The following is a 17,181-nucleotide window of genomic DNA, read 5'->3' as shown; positions in this document are numbered from 1 at the left end:
TAAAGAAGGGGCAGCTACTTTAAGTTGATTAGGTCTACCATTACACTGAGGCTAACAGAGCTAGTTTACTCCATCTGTTTCATTGCAGTCTCTCTTCTCTAATTTTGGCAATCTTGGTTACACAGGCAGCAGTCTAATAAATTGACTTTAGGGCGTATGGGCACCTGTCAGATTGCAGCAATTAATATTGCGAAATTGTAGCAATGATATGGCCTGTTCAGTATGAGACCATGTAGAAAGAGAAAGTGATTTTATTTCAAAGCAAAACTAATTTCAGTCACGTTATCCCTGTCATTTCCAGAGAGCAAGCTGTGGGAATGTAACCTGATGGCCGAGATCACGTATGATCTGTAGGAGTGGGTGGGCGGCCACCTTTGTGACACGTACGTCCCTCATTGGCAGACTCTTCCAGTCGGTGCACGGCCTGTCTCTGGTTATCGCAGGGCAGAGCAATCCTTCTCTCAGGAGCCAGTCATAAAAACCGTTCCCCTCCAGGAAGTGCTTTTGTTTCATTCACTTTACAGTCTGTTGCTTTCCTTTTTTGGCTCACGCAGTAGCTCCATTGATCCTCGCAGGCCGTGACATTAGCTGCAGTGGCGTGTAAGGTAGTTCATAAATCGGCACCCTGCTGAAACGGAGTGACCAGCAGGCACAGGGACCCGCCAGGAGAGAGGAAGGACACGCAGGGAACAGTGAATCCATCACACCTTTCAGAACCAGTGTTAGCACCCTATTGTTTTGGTAAGTTTAAACATGAACCCATGCGAGTTCCTTCAAAAAAAAATGAAAACACTTCCTAAAATTTTAAGAGGATGGAGTTTTAGAATTCATTTCAACGAGTCCTTAGTTTCAAAGCTTTCCATGTAGTGGGCAATGATGCCCGAGAGTGCAGGTTGATACTCTTCCCGAGCTTCCCCCCCTCCTCTAGCCAGTCGTCGTTGTCTCTGCATTCTGTTAGTTTTTTCTAGTTATGATGGGATGTTTTACCCCTTTCAGACCACTCTTCTTGCTTCTCTGAAGCCCCTTTTTAACTGTGTGTCTCAATCAACTGTATATCCTCCAAGTGTAGTAAGCGAGGGGATTTTTCTCTCCATTGAACTCCAAATCTGTACCTGCTTGATAGTCTTTACCAGTATTGCCTGCAGTTTCCTGCTACAGTTAGTGAATCAGGTTTTGTTAAAATGCCTTATATTCCCATGATATACTATTATGTTCTGTAATATTTAATCAATTCCATATGCAACCGGAATCTTTGGTTATTTGGCTGTTGTGACCATGGAGCAGCCTTCGGTAAAGAGGTGAGCTCATTGCTGAACTGACCTACGTTTCTGCTTTCTAACAGAATGACATGATCATTTTTTTTAAATGTAACTCTATCAGTTTAGCTGTATCTTAGCCTTGGTTTGTGCAGTACCCTGTAGGCACTGCAGAGAAGACTGATTACGTTAAAATAATCATATACACGTGAAAAAATAAAAATTATTGATTTTGAGGAAGAAGACAAGGCAAAGAACCAAAAAACAAAGACGTGCTTTTATCTGCTCCACGAACAATTTGCCGTTGCATTTGTTATGCTTCCCTTCCAAAGCCCCAGCCTCTCCTATTGAGATCTGGTAATGAACAATTTAGCCATTTTTATATTAATGTTTGTCTGATAAAAGTTCATTTCTATTTTTTTTAGGAATAACTCCTGAAATTTGAGAGAGGTTTGCTTCTGATCAGTTCTGAACAAGTCCTGATTAAATCATCCAAAGGGATTCTGTCTTCCACTAGTCTGCAAAGCAGACTGCTTTCTGCATTTAAGTATCTTCCCTACTGCCAGTGGGGACTTATGTCCAAATACAAAAGAGGAAATGATCATCATGTTTCTGTGGATATAAAACTGAGAAGCATTTTGTAATGACTGTTCAGCCTCTCTGGCTTAGTTATCTTGACCTATCTTACAGCTTTACTTGCAACCTCTTATTTCCAAAATACAGTTTGCTTGTGAAAATAAGATACTGTGCTGTAAATTAATTCATCAAGCTGCAAAATGGACAGGGCAAAAAGGCAACACAGTGCTTTCCTAGAGCCTGTGATGGAAAGTAGAGGATAGGGGAAAATAATAAGTGACTTGGTAAGATTTAGCTGCAATCTCAGGAATAAACCCTTTAATAGTTTCTTAGAAAACTAATAGTTATGTTTTATTGTATGGTGTTCTAGGTCTGCATGTTGGACTTGATGCCATGTGGTATTCAAAAATGTATAGAAACACAGTTATCTGAGTAGAAAAAGTGATAGTTAAAAAGATGGATGGCACTTTTAGGAGGATTATCCCAAGCCACTACAGCAGCATCAATCTGCAAAACAGCAGAGTTTTAGCTGTAACAACTCTTCATTGTTTGTCTCCTATCTCACTTTTGTTGTGAGAGGACAGAAAAAGCTTTTTAACATGACAAGTGTACGTTTCTAGTTTTAAAAGGATTCTTTTTTATACAATTAGTGTTTAAGGGAAAACAATCTAGGAAGGAACAGTATCATTTTTCCCTGTACTCCCTTCCCCCAAGGCTTCTCCTTTAAATATGATGGAACCCTAATCTGTGCTCTTTAGAGTAGAGGTAATGAAATTACAGAAAGGATGTGAAAAGTATCTGCAAAGGTAAGCTAATACTTTCCATTGTGTAAACCACAGATATACTGCCTGAAGAGACATAATATGAGAAAGTTAAAGGAAAGAAATCAATATGAGGAAAGATTTTATTTTTCATTTAGGTTTTAGAGATCCATTTGACAAAGAGTTACTTAAGAAGCATTCTTCAGTCCATTTAATTCATTGCTAATTTGTCTGTGTCTTCAAGATCTCTGATATGCCAAATAGATAATTCACCTTATGCAACTGCAATATGCTTCCTCAGTCACAGAGATCATGCCTAACATCAGTAATGCAGAGTGTCCTGGGTTTGATATTCACTGCTGATAGGGGTATTTGCACCTGCGGTGCTCCCTGTTTGTTACCCAACGCTGCCTCTAAGATGTCAGTTTACAGCTGTTACCATGACACTTAGTTCTGATGAGGTTTGTTCCAAAAAAAGTAATATAGTATTTTAGACATAAAAAAGATAATCTATCTGTTTTCTCGTCCACTCCAATATTTAGCATTCTCTAATATTAAACGTTTAACAGGTACACCAATTTTTTTTAGGAAGAAAGTGGGCCTTTTTCATTTATTTTAGCCCAACTGAATCATATTTTGGCTTATTCATAAACTGACAATTTGAAATAATAGAATCAGTTGTTTTCCACTGAGTGTCTGTCTGTATGTTCGTACCACGAACAGGCACATTTCCAAGCACTCAGGTCAGATTTTTTAACCTCAGCAGTACCTACGGATGCACATCTGCTATACCTCCTCTACACATCCTGCACGTGATGTGAGTGATCATTACGGATCCTTTTACAATGACTTTCTCTCAGCCATCTGGCTAATTCTGGGGTGTTGTTTTTCATTCTGAGACTCTTGAGAGATGTGACTCTGCTGCTTTTTTGAGCCTGTTGTCTTTTTATTTTCAGGAATCCCTCTTTCCTATTCTATTTAATTTCTTTTTTATTTTTGTTTGGCCTGTTTTGCCTTCATCTGAACAGTGGGCTCAGCCTTACATATTAATCTCAGAGCACAGTGAGCTCATTAATCTCCTACCCTTTGAAATCTGTAGGCATGCTCCCTATTGTGGAATTACTTCAATCATCGAACTCTGCGGGAGAATTTACATTTAGTATTGACTACCTTAATGGGCTGTTACTTGAGCCTATGGCTCTGTGGTCCCTACTTCACTTATCCATTAAAACAGCCTTATTCATGGCCACTATCTCAGCCAGAAAGACTGGAGCCATCTTGGCATTTAGTGGTGCCAAAATCTCTGGTTAAGGTTACTTTTTGAATTTTGAATCTTGATTATTTCATGGAATCACTCTTCCAGTGTTTCAGATCTCACCCATCCTCAGAAGACTGATAGACATGCTTATATGGTTTGCCATTAGATGGGTATCTGCCTTTTGGCAGACTCCAGCTGGCTTCTACCATGGAAGTAGTCCTGGAGCACAAACTGCAAGGCACGAAGACATCTCATTAGAAAGCTGATGTATTCCGAGTGCTTTTTTATCAGTAAAAAGAAACCACCTGATAGAGTCAGGTGTCCCCTCTGAGGATGTGAATGGCCAGTATAGCTTCTGTGAAGAAGTATCTCTTCAGAAGTTCCAACTGGGATGGGCACTGAAATCCGTTCTCGAATTTCCCAGGTGGCGTGACTTGCCAGATATATGTAGGTGTGGTATAGCCTTGATCAGTGCACGCCTTGTACCAAATGTCTGACCACTTCCCTGTACCTGCTTCCCGGAACTAGACACAGCAAAGGGTCATCCTGTAGTGCGAATCTATGCGTTCTCCAATCACCTGAAGAAAAAAGGCTGCTTTCCAGGAACCGGATCCTCTTTGAAGTTTCCCTGTGCACACTCACACCTCACATTCTTCTTAGAGAAATTCAGCTTTTGTATGTTATGCTTGTCTTTTAACAAGAATCCTTAAAACTTTTTCATTATTTTAAATGTATCTTGAACATTACCTCTGGGTGGGTGACAAATTTCATTATGCTTCCACATTCCCCCTGTGGTTTCAGTTGAACATCTTTATCTTCAGCTCTTGTTGTAAGCTGCCGCGCATCATGTAACAGTTGTTGAATTGGACTTCAGAGGCAGCTGTGTAATAGTGGTATGTAGCCCAATTCTTGTAAGGATGTTCCTTTAAGATGAAGAATACTACATAAATACAAACCAGCAATCTGTTCGTGTAACTCTGCTTTGTACACACTGCTTTTATTTTTTTAGTCTCCACGGGTATGCAGAAAATGTGTTCTATAAATACGTATGTGTGAATTATCGAGAAAGAATTGAAGTAAAATGAAAAATAACATTTTCCGGTCATTTACTTCTCAAATACAGCTGTTTTATGGAATTTCATTTTAAATAATTGGATGGTTTATTGTCGTGGTTTTGGCTGAATTTACCAAAACCAGACCGACAGATGGCCCTGTCCCCCCCTTCTCCCCCCCAAAAGAGGAGAGAGGAGGAGAAAGAGATAAGGAGATTCAGAAGTTTAGAGTGAACTAAACTACTTTAATGAAGAATTAATATTAAAATAAAAATAAAGAAGAAAATAATGAAATAGATACAATATATACAAAACCCTATCAAGCTCCCAGGATGACAGTCACATCACCGGCAGGCACTGGGGAAGTCCCAGACTGGACTCAGTGACGAATGGGAACTGGATTCCAGCTCTGGAGTCAGGAACACACGGATCGGGATCAAAGGCAGATGAACAGACAGAGTCCTCTCTGGACATCGGCCATCGCAGGAAGGAGGCTGACCCTTTGATCCCTCAGCTTTTATACTGAGCATGGGGCAGATGGGATGGAATACCTGAGTTGGTCAGGTTTGGGTCACCTGTCCTGTCCACTCCTCCCCACTGATGTGACCCCTCTACGTTTTTTCCGTTTCCGACCCTCTAAGGGGCAAATAATGAAATTGGCTGACCTTGGTTGTTACAGCAATAAGTATAAGCAAGGGCCTCCCTGCATACCATTCCTTGGCATGGAGCACAAACATTGGGCTTATCATTCTGAGAACGAGCAGTTTTCTCCACAATATGCCATTAATTTCAGAGAGTTAGAGGAGGCCTAGCTAGGATGTAAAGTCACAGAGCAGAAAATTGGTTCGGTTTTACTACAAACTGGGACATTTATGAATACCTGTTAGCTAAATAAACTTACAGGAAAAAAAAAAGAAATTAAATGGATATAAGTTTGAGCTCTGAGCATTCACAGTACTGCTTCTTTTAAAGCCAAATGAAATGCTTCATGCATATTAAAAATAATGAACATGATATGCCACCACCAAAGCTGTTTACATTTATAGGAGATCAATATGTTAATCGGTGTCTTGGCTTCAGATAAGGTCTGTAGAACAGTTTTGATGAGATGCTGCTCACAGCCCGAATGATGTTTGTGTGTTTTATTCATAATCAACACAATTGAATTGATTTTCCCAGTTTTATAGACATAGCTACACATTTATCTTTGTATATAGCTGTGAGAAAGATGTTTTGTAACTGTAAAAACATCTGGTTTGGACTTCAGAGTACTAAAGCAGCTTTTCTTATGCCTGCTTGTGTGTTTTTGGTTTTAGAATATTGTCTTATTCGAAGTAGCCTTGACACCAGCTGGGTTGGTAGGGTGCTAAAAACAGATCTTAGGATCATCTCCTGCAGAGATGAAATTCATTTAAGACTCTGGAATTTGTAGTCAGTTCAACCAGAGGTTGGACACTGATGTGCATCGGAGTGAAAATGAAAGACTTTTCTACAAGATTCTACTGGGATGTGACTGCATCCTTAATGAACAGACATGGTTTGGTTGATGGTTGATTGGTGGTTCCATATCAGTCAGTTGTGGAATGCAGCTATTTACTTTTTAAGGTGATTTCATAAATAATATTTGTTCCTCCAGCCAGGTGCCGCTAGAAGGCATAAAGTCCGTTTGTTTCGTTGGCTTTCCAGGCTGGTCTCTCTGTCTCCTTCCACTCCTGTCGTCCCCTGTTTCTACATGTTGGCTTCTTCATGTAGGAGCTGTAACCCTCCTGACCATGTCAGTCTGACACCCTGTCAGCAACCTGGTATGAGCAAAACTCGCACTCTCTTGGTACCTTAACCCTAATATTTATAAAGCACATGTTCCACATAGGAGAAATGAGATGAGTGCCAGTTTAGAGAGAATGAATAACAGTGGAGCTGAGAAAATCGGGGTGAGAAGTGGTACTATGCAGCAGCATGTTCTGCTGACACTGTCCGCTGAAGCATGGAAATGTACGTTTTTAGATGCATATTGGAAGAACATAAGTTGTCTTCAAAGAGACAACCATAGAATTAAATACTCGTAATTATTAACAGGGAATCTGCAGGTTTTTTATCTTCCAAATACTAATATTTTTGTGTATATATGTATATGTTTTTCACAGGAGAATCCCTTCAAGGAAAGGATAGTGGAATCTTTCTCAGAAGATGGAGAGGGGAGCCTCAGCTTCAATGATTTTGTGGATATGTTCTCTGTGCTCAGTGAAATGGCTCCCAGAGAGCTTAAAGCAATCTATGCCTTTAAGATCTATGGTACTGTATTGGGATGCTTTTGTACACCTTTTTTGTTTGAAGTAAATGAGTGAGACAGTTGTTGGTGATCTTTCCTTTGGTTCTTTTATTGTTTAGATTTTAACACAGATAACTTCATTTGTAAATCAGACTTGGAGCAAACCCTCAATAAGCTGACCCGAGAAGAGCTAACAGCAGAAGAAATCACTCTAGTTTGCGAGAAAGTGATAGAAGAAGCTGACATGGATGGCGATGGGAAACTAGGGTTTGCAGATTTTGAAAACATGATTTCCAAAGCACCAGACTTTCTCAGGTATTGTTTTAAGAAAAAGATCTTAAGAAAAGAATCTCTTGCATGTTTTCAGGTATTTTTTTAGGATATCGCTGTGTAGTGTAGCAGGAGAAATGCCAGACATAAGTACTTCACCAGAGAGCTGACTAGAGGATGACTTCTTACCCTAACTCAGTTTACTTTTCTAGAGCATATTCCAGTCCTCTCTTAACTCGAAGAGTAAGAGCTCAATGACTTTTAATTATCTCCTTTTTATTTTTAATTTTATTTTTAGTTTCCTTTTTGTTTGTGTGGTTTCTTCAGGAAACTATTTTGATCTATTGTAAGCTTAAATCCATATTGTTCTCAAGCCTATAGCAAGGATCCATGCTGTCTGAATAGGGATGTGTGTAAAGATTGTGTACGTGTTACAAATATACTGTACGATTTCAGTTATTTTCCTGCAGTTAAGGTGCAAAGACTGGTTCGTCTATGTTGATTTTCAGATGTCTGGAAAGATGTGGAATTGTTTTGCATCTTTCTATGAAGTGGAACACTTACAGACTCTTTTTTACACAGCTGCCTGTTTGCAGGAAATTGGCAGAAACTTAATCATCTTTCAGTCACATGTTGAATTCTGCCAAAGGATTCAGAAGTTATGGGGGATGATTAACAAAGCTCACAGTCAGACCGATTGAATAAACTGTATTTTCATAGGAAATAAGGCTAAACATCAGGATAGAATTAAGATCAAATTTTGCACCGAGAATTCTAATGGTGTTTAAGAACTTTTAAGTGTCCTACAAAACACAGGACAGTTTGTTTCTTTGATAAATGACGTTTCTAAGGAAAGCCATTATAACAAATTCATTCTACAATAAAGCATGAGGACACAATCCCTGTGAACCCTGAGAAGCATCAGCATCTCGAGAGGATAAGCTACAAAGTCGATGTGAACGTCTTTTATACATTAGAAACTTATCAGACGTTCCTTGACTAATGAAGTGTATCGGCAGAAACTCTTTTAGAACATGATATGTATCACCATTATGGTGAGGCTCAGCTGAGTAGGTATTCTAATATTTTGTTTACATATATTTTCAGCTAAGAAAATGCTTTCTTTATACTGTTATCCGTATAGAAGCTGCTGGGCTCAGGTAGAGTTTCCTTTGATCAATGAAAAGACTGTATTGTATGTACACATCTGGTAGAGAGCAGAGATCAAATGTGAGGAATTGAAGGCAGATCTGAAGACTCAGCAGAAGCTGTAGTTTCAAGAGTTTCCTGTGCCATGACTGACTTTACTGCTGTGTTGTAGAGGCTCACAAACTGCTGACTGAGAATTCCAAGCTGAGGATGCTGTGCGATCCAGTCATTTCCAGAGCAAGTGGCAGAGAGAATATTTGTCACTGTAGCTATTGGAATGACTGTCATAATTATATTTTTTTTTCCAAGTTTGTTATCCTTGGGAAGCTGAGGAAATGAGGGGAAAAGACCTGAGTGCTGGGTACTCAACAGGACAGGAAGGATGAGTAAAAAGAGGGATGAAGTGAAAAGTTCAGAGCTTGTTATAGATTAGGTAAAGAGAAAATAGAGAGGGAGGGATCACTGACGATACTGATAATCTCAAAGGATCATGCTAGTATTGGAGGACTCATCATCCAGTTGCTCAGTTAAAATACATATAGTTTAATCCGTCTCTATGACATGGTGAACTCATGTTATCAAGATGTCTCCTTGATGTTCAAGGCAATGATGTGTATGTTTAAGGCAGATTTTTTCCATCCCTGGCTTCAAGCGAAATGGTAACTTCCCTCTCCTTTCAGGTCCAAGAGATTAGCTGGGCCACAGGATTCAGCTCAGAAACCCTCAGGTTTAAGATCTCCTTATGTGCCGACCTAGAGAAGGGTTTCCTTCCACCTTCTAGCTGAAACACTGCTTTAGAGCCTCTGATTGTTAACCCGGCAATGTGTTTTTTAACCTTTGAAGTTATATTGCAAAAATGAGGGTGTAAATGGAGAAAGTCTGAGCCAAGAAGAAAACGTGTAGTTTCTCATTCCATATATCCTTATATCATTCCATATATCATTATACCATGATAGCCTTGGACACGTTACCTATTCATTTAATGAAATAATGCTTTCTTTTATCTTTCTGAATCTATCTCCAGCTCAGTTCGTGGCTTCTCATTTTCCTCTCTTCTGTGCCTCAGTCGTAATATCTTTTTAAGTGATAACCACAGACTGTGTGCAGCCAAACTGAAGACAGGGCGTGCAGTTTCTCCATGTAATATAATATAGAACATGCAAAGCACAGGAAATGTCTTAATAGTGGATCAACAACCCTGTATGGCAGTGGTAAACCTAGGCCTGAACTATCTTCTTAATATTGTAAAAAGATATGAAAACATGTTTTCACCTATATAAAATTGTCCCTTTTGAAATCTTCAGCAGATGGGTGGAAGAAATACCAACCTGTCAATGTCCAGAGACAGTCATAATTTAATTTGGTTTTGCATATCTCCGCTTTTTGTGCCCAACTGAATGCATTCCAGACTTTAAATTCAAGGAAGCCTAAGTGCCTGTTGATGTATGCTTTCAGCTGCTCAGCGGCTGTGAAAATCAATCACCTGGGAACCAAAGCAATAGCCACTTTTGAAAACGGTTGCCAGTCAGCAATGGGAGATGCTGGATAACTGCAGTTTTCAGAGACTTTGCTGGGAAGCTACGGGCAATCAGCATTTCTGAATGTCCGATCCTAGAATACCGTACTGGCACCTGGTATGTGATCCTTGTGAAAATGTTGACTCACCAGACTCCAGGTGATGTTTATTTGTAGTAAAGGATTTCTTATTCTTTCCTTTGCCTTCCCCCCCCCCAACAAAAGCCACTTCTTCACATCATAGGAGTAGGAAATTTAGGATGCAAGGCAGTTAGGTTTTATCCCCGGCTCTGCCACTGCTTGAGCAGGTGCTCTCTGCTAAACCACAGAACATTTTTGTTCTCTCTGCTCTGTTACACGGGACCAAGGCTTACCTGACTTCTGACAAACATTGAGAACTCTTGTAATGTGAACTATCCAACTGGAAAATCTCATCATCATTAAAATGAGCTATGAAATTACTGAGGGGGAGTACCTTCTTTACCCTGTTTGTAGAAAACCTTGGAAGGCCAGATTCCTAGAATAATGTACACTCTGGTTTTGAAGCACTTTTTTTTTCACACAGCTCAATTTGTTGTGGTTTTTTTTTAAGCAGTCATACTATCATGCATACTTAGTATGTACAGCAGGCATTAATTTTGGCACCATGATCCAGGCTTTGACCTGGTATGAGCTAATGTTCATCGACTGTATGTTGACTGATTTTCCTTGTCTCATCACTTGTTTCTCAAACCTTTACTTAATGACCCCGTGTAGGTTTAATCTCCTAGAGACAGCCTTTGCAAGCTTTGTACTGCTGTCAAGCAAATGAAGATGCAGTAAAGTCTGTTGCTTGATTTGCACTGCTGTGGTTGAGGAATTTTTTTTAAGACTAGAAGAAAACACTGCTAATCATTGACCGAGGAACAAGATTTATGGATTTTTGGCTGTTATCCTGGAAGTTTGAGTAAGCTGTAAATGATAATGACAGTTGCTAGTTCAGAAACTTTGATCCCAGTAGGTTTATTTAACTCAAAATTGCTATCATTAAGAAGCTGCTTGTAGTTTAATGGAAGCATTAGCACTCTGAACTGGCACTAGCGAAGTGTTCTGTTCTACAAGACTGGTTACGTTTTCCACAGGAAATTGTTTCATAAATCATCCTGGAAGTTTAAGCTTATTTGAATGCCTGAGGGTGGAACATACTATAACAATTTGAAATGGAGTTTGAGAAGAATATAGCATTAGTAACACCTGGGAGCTGTCAGAACTAGACAGAGAAACAACAGATTAAGCAAAAAGATGCCATTAGAAATGCAGTATTTCAGAAAACTTTGTGGGCCTTTACCCATATAAGAGTGGATGTCCTGACTCTGGTCCTGCATAAAGCTGAAGTTAACAGAAGCTCTCTTATAGGAAGTGGACTTACATTTTCAAGAGTTTGGATTAATATGGGACTCTAAACATTTCATGAGTTGTGGACAAGATGTTTATAACTCTTTTTTTTTCTAAAAACTTAGTGCCCGTAAGCTCTTTGCGTCACTGTACACTTGCTTTCACAATACTTAGGCTAGTATGCCAGATCGCTATACATCATACCCCTCGGTGTCACTCAGATTGAATAAATTCCTAGAGGCAAAGTTCCTAAGGACCAATGTGAACATAAAATTTTACCTCCTCCAAATGTATACCACAGAGCTTCCTTCAGTGAATTCCTGATTCAAATCAAATAGCTGTGATTAAGTTAGAGCATTCTTTTTATAAAGCAAAATTGAAAAACTGTACATCCAGAACTCTTCAGCCTCTCAAATACTCCAAACCTTTAAAGTTTGGTGTAGGCATCAACATTATAGTATTTACATACAAAAGTACATAAAAATCTCTTCTGCTTTCAGTCAGGAAAGAAAGAAACATATGGTTTATACTGTTATGACATTGAACAGAGATTGCTACCTAGAGAAAGTGAGCTTTCAGCACACCCTCTTTAAATTGTCTTTTACTGTCCTGCCAAGATGCTCAGGAGTTTTTCTGAAAACGGGTGGCAGTAGTAAGGCATGCTGCTTGCCTGAATCTTAGCACAAAGAGAAAGAAGATAACAATCAAGATCTCTTGGTCCTAGCAAGAGAAACAACAAATTTATCTGCCTAATTTGGCTTGTTTAGGAACCCAAATGCTGTGCCATAGCAAAAGTGCAATTGGGAAACATTTAGCTCTGCTGTATATCCAATAAATAGGTCAATTTATTCTTGATTTAATCCAGTGCCAAGCTTGGCCCCCTGAGCTAACATTTTCAGAAGATGGAAATTTCTCCCAGAATGTTTAAATCTTCCTGAGAGCATGGGAGAAGAGATTCAGATTGATTACATGGCACCTTCCTTTTTGTACTTTAAGGAAAATGTGCATAATGACAGGTGTGTTTATTTCTCTTAATCTTTTTCTTTCCTTTGCAGTACTTTCCACATAAGAATCTGAAGATGTTTCTGTGAGCCACTGTAATCAGAAATGACTTGCCAGTCCAGCCTTTCTGAATCTCAGGCACTTTGGGGGATTTTGTCCTCTAATTATGGCTTCTTAGAACTCAGCAGAAAGTATGGAAATAATTCTCATCCACGAAGAGACAGAAGCATCATGTGATCTACAGGATATTTGGAACAGTCACGTTTTTATCTTCACTGCTGGCCAAGCACTCTGGCAAAGATGGTTGGTTGTTGGGTTGTGGGTTTTCTTTTTTTTATTTTCTTTTTGGTTTTTTTTCTCTCTTTTTAAACAGGCAGAATCAGAATATTATTAAAGGTATTTCCACATAGTTTTTATATTTATAAATATTTAATACTGCTCCTAAAAGCGCAAAAAAAAACAAAAAAGAAAAGAAGATCAACGGAGAGATTTGCTTTGGTGACTTTTTCCAAGAGTATTTGAAAGAAAGCACGGGCCTTAACTAATGAGATGCCTCTATCACTGTGTTGTACAGCTGGGGATCTTGCATGGAAGTTATCTTAGGTGAAAGAACTGCAGTCAAGATCAAGCTCCCAGTGTTGAAGACAACCACATCCCAGGTTTGCCTTTCAGTCACTGAAACAGCAGTTACTGGGTTTGGTGCTTACCTTCAACCAATATTTTATGGATTGTCATGTCCTTATGAAACTTGAAATATTTGCCTTTTATATATGGTAACTGCATACATGATTCACTTCTTCCCAAGATAAACGTTAAAAATGTGTCCTTATTCTCAAAGGGAATCTTGCATTTTACTCATTCTATGGGCTGATAATGTTGAATGGAAGAATATAATCATCTGTAACTCATGAAGAAGTTAAAGAAGCACAGAACTACTACTAAGGACATGAAAAGACATTTTCCTTCTAAACCAGCTATGCAATCTTTCCCATAAAATGCATGAATGCAGCTCTATATTCTCTTCCCTTTCCAGCTGGAATTCAGCTAGATTGTGTTTTTTTTTGATTCCAGTATTGTTTAGGTACTGGGGCCTGAAGACAATCATAAGTGTATTACTGTTCTAACAGTCAATAGAAGGGCTCTGTCACTTACATGGCTTCTGTATCAAAGTCATCACAATTAAAACTTTTGACGCATTCTTTTGTGCGTTGGGAATTCTTGGGCTAAGCACATACTAATTTCCTTTCTGGTCACTATTCCAGTTACTGTAAAGTTACATCTTTCAAAAGATGAAATGTGTTATTCTTATTGAAAAAAGTCGTTGAGGTACAGAAATCAATCTTTTTACCATTTCTGTAGGGATGATGATGCTGATCTACCCCAGAACCTCTTGTGTATGGTGAGCTTGCAATGTAGCCTCCTGTTCAAAGTTTTACACAGTATGCATCAAGAAGAAATATTTATCTAATGGTATGGTGGTACATTTAAAGTGTTGATGGATATCTTGGATATTCAGGGTATACAGGACAGATTTGCCTAAGACAGCACAGTGAAAATGAAATTTGTATTTAGCAATAACATTTATTTTAAAAATATTTAGAGGGATCATATTTGATGATGTTTATAACATTTTAATACTTCCTCCTACTGGTGTCTGTTTACATAAAGGAGTTAGAGTCTGAATCCCCTTTGACTTATTTACCCAAGTTAAAATTAGCATAAATCAATCCTGATACTCAGTTCTGATTGAGTAAGAAGAGATTGAAACCTCGATCTTTTTCATTTTGATCAGATTGTTAGAAGTATTAGTTGATTCAAACGATTTGCAAGACAATTGGCATGAAGAGAGATTATGCTGAAATTACTTCCTGTTCATTGTAATCTCAGCCTGATAGTATTTTATCTCTTTGAAGACACATGTTTAATCTTGAAATCCTTGTGAGATGCGTTTTTCTGTCATGATTAGCGTGTATGGAAAAATTCCAAGTTTCATGATTCTGGGTCAGATTATTCAGACCAAAAGGATCTGGTGCTGTTGACATAGGTCAGTTCCCTTTGACATCAGAGTTCTTCTTCTATGTTTTAAAATTTCTATTAGCTAAAATTCTTTCCTTCCTGGCAGTGTGTGTCATTCCATGATTAGATCATCCTCCCCACTTAAAGGAAGACCTCAGTTGCCATGGAATGTGCTCAGTGTGTTGTTTCCCGTGTCCTCCCTGACCTGAATGTCACAAAGCAGTTGAAGAGACACAGTCAGAGATGTTTAACCCTGGAGTCATCCATGTGAGCTGAAAAACCAAGAGAAGAAGAAATCAGGAGCACCCTGTGAAGGAGTGCTCCTGGCCACAGTCAAAGGAGAACTCTTGCAGAATACTGCAGATAGAAGTGTATGCAGTTGTCCTAACTCCTTTTATTTCTTTGACTTACATTCATCTCCTGGAACAAAAACCCGAGCAGCAGAGTGTGTTCCTGGAGTTTGAGAGAGATACGTACTCTAAATGCTTCCAGAGCAAGATAATCCTACTGAGTAGTGGGTAAGTTTTTGTACCACCTAATGGCAAAGGCAAGGGGTAGAGTTGTAAAGAAACTTCGTATTTGCATTTTCTTACTTCTTTGTGGCTGGATGACTTGTCACTGAAGCTTTTGTTATGGCAAGAGTGTTGAGTGAACAGAGTGCAGCATGATGCAGTGCAAATTTAAGTGATGCTATGAGGTAAAAAAAAACCCAGCTGTATTTCTACAATAGCATTATTGGCAGAATCTTGCAAATTCGCAAGTGTTTCTTCAACCAGGCTTACTTATTCAAAAGGAACTATTAGGCAATTTAGAAAGAAGCTGAAACAGTAAAAGAGATTCAGTTTTAAAACAATTTTCGATTTGGCCTTAAAAGCAAGAGGGCATACATTTCGTATTGCAAAAAAAGGTCTTAAATATGAATTGACATTTCTATATTTGCCTTCAAAAATGGACAAATAAAAAGGAAAACGATTACCTAAAGCCTCTATTAAAATAGCTAAGTGTGTGTGTTTGCTGTAGTTTATATACACTCAAAGCATCTTAGGGACAAAAAAGAGCTAGTGAAAGTGAACAAAACAGTGTCAAAAAGCAAGTAATAGCCAAGTTATTTATTAACACACTTTAGTTTATCATTGTTTTAAGGGAATACCGTAAGCTGAGATTTATAAAAGCCTGCAGGCCAAAATCTGATCTGCATTACTTCCATGCTAATCCTCAGTAACTCTGCTGACTTCAGTGGAATTAACTCATATGTCTGTAATTGGATCTGTGTTGAGGAAAGCAGTCGGGGTGTTTTTTCAGCAGTTCTTTGTGCTCTCTCATGCCCTTTTAATGTAATCTTAAAATGCTGAATGTTCTTTTCTTAGTCAATAACCACATGCTCCTCTTTCTCAGCAGACTCAGTCTTGGAATCTCTTGCAATTTCTCACAATTGCATAGAAACAGTCTCCTTTCTTTTCCCCCCAGGGCTAATTTTTGCCTCCTTGTACATGTTGGAGGCACTTCGGATGCAACATCACAAGGTGGCACCATAACATCATATCAGGTTATTCATTTAACTTCGTTTAACTGTTTAAATTTCCCTGAAATATAGGATACTATATGGAGTCTATGATGCCACAAACAAAAGACGAAAACTGGAGTTAATTACTGATTTTAAAACTGAAGATAATTACACATAAATTTTCATATTTGATCAAATTCATAAAGTTAAATCTTACAAGGGGCAAAACTAAATACTTTTGAAACAGGTACATGAAAAATTAATGACTTTATAGAATAATTTGTGCACATAAGAATTTTTTTCGTGATACACACACTAGTTGGATTTTGACCCAGTATAATGACAATACTTCTTTACAGTATTTTCAACTGTCTCAAATGCTGATGCTGTAATTTTCCATACAATTATTAATTTCCTTTTTGTGATGTTGGTCTCTGATATCTGATACTGATCAGAATAATGGGTTAATTTTTTTCCCTTTCATAAGTTAATGTGCTTTTAATTCCATCTGTTCAGTTTTGCTGTCTTCCAGTATCATTGGATACTCTTTTCGTTTTTTTTTTTTTTTTCGTTTTCATTATGAAACAGGAGCACCTCATGGTTTTTTGTTTGTAAAAATCATTATTTCATATCATCTGTTGTGTTCTCTGGAAATAGGGTGGCCACAGCTGTTGCAGGTAATAGCAAACCATTGATTTAGAGAAAGTTTTCTATATTTTCTGTCTTATCCTTTGTAAATTAATCTAGCTTGTTCGCCTTAGAACAGTGATGAACACTAAGCTGAAGTCTTGATCAGTGGTCTGTGGTATTTGTGGCCTTTTCCTGGTAAGAGAAAACACAAGAATGGATTAATTCAACTTTTATTATTTTAGGTGTGCATTATCTGATGAATTGAAGTTTATCTCCCACGATGCTTTCTGTTAACAAGTTTTCTATTTGATTTCTGTGAAACATCTCTGTCTCGGATGACCCATGTAGTTTATTTTCAGTGGGGCTCAGGCATACCCCTAATGGTCAACACGTGGCAAATGTACTGTTCTGAGTAGAAGGGTTTTTCTGAATTAAGGTCAAACTGAGGTAAGGCACCATATATGATGTTATCTCTCATCTTACAGAGATGGAATCTGTTCCAGTGTTTGTTGTTTTTTCTGAAAACAGCATATTAATAAAAATGTTTTT

General features: G+C 38.4%; 1 protein-coding gene across 1 annotated transcript in view; it reads left to right on the top strand.

Moving 5' to 3' along the window:
• Nucleotides 1-13,681, top strand: part of CIB2 (calcium and integrin binding family member 2) — a 50,686-nt gene extending 37,005 nt beyond the window's left edge. The window contains exons 4-6 of the mRNA XM_074155984.1: nt 7,048-7,195; nt 7,292-7,487; nt 12,536-13,681. Of these exons, the coding sequence (XP_074012085.1) occupies nt 7,048-7,195; nt 7,292-7,487; nt 12,536-12,557 (366 nt within the window). The 3' untranslated portion in view covers nt 12,558-13,681. The remainder of the gene's footprint in view (nt 1-7,047; nt 7,196-7,291; nt 7,488-12,535) is intronic.
• The last annotated feature ends 3,500 nt before the right edge of the window (nt 13,682-17,181 follow it).

Source organism: Numenius arquata, chromosome 11 (assembly GCF_964106895.1).
Source record: "Numenius arquata chromosome 11, bNumArq3.hap1.1, whole genome shotgun sequence".
Lineage (NCBI taxonomy): Eukaryota > Metazoa > Chordata > Aves > Charadriiformes > Scolopacidae > Numenius > Numenius arquata.
This window is presented reverse-complemented; position numbering and strand designations above follow the sequence as displayed.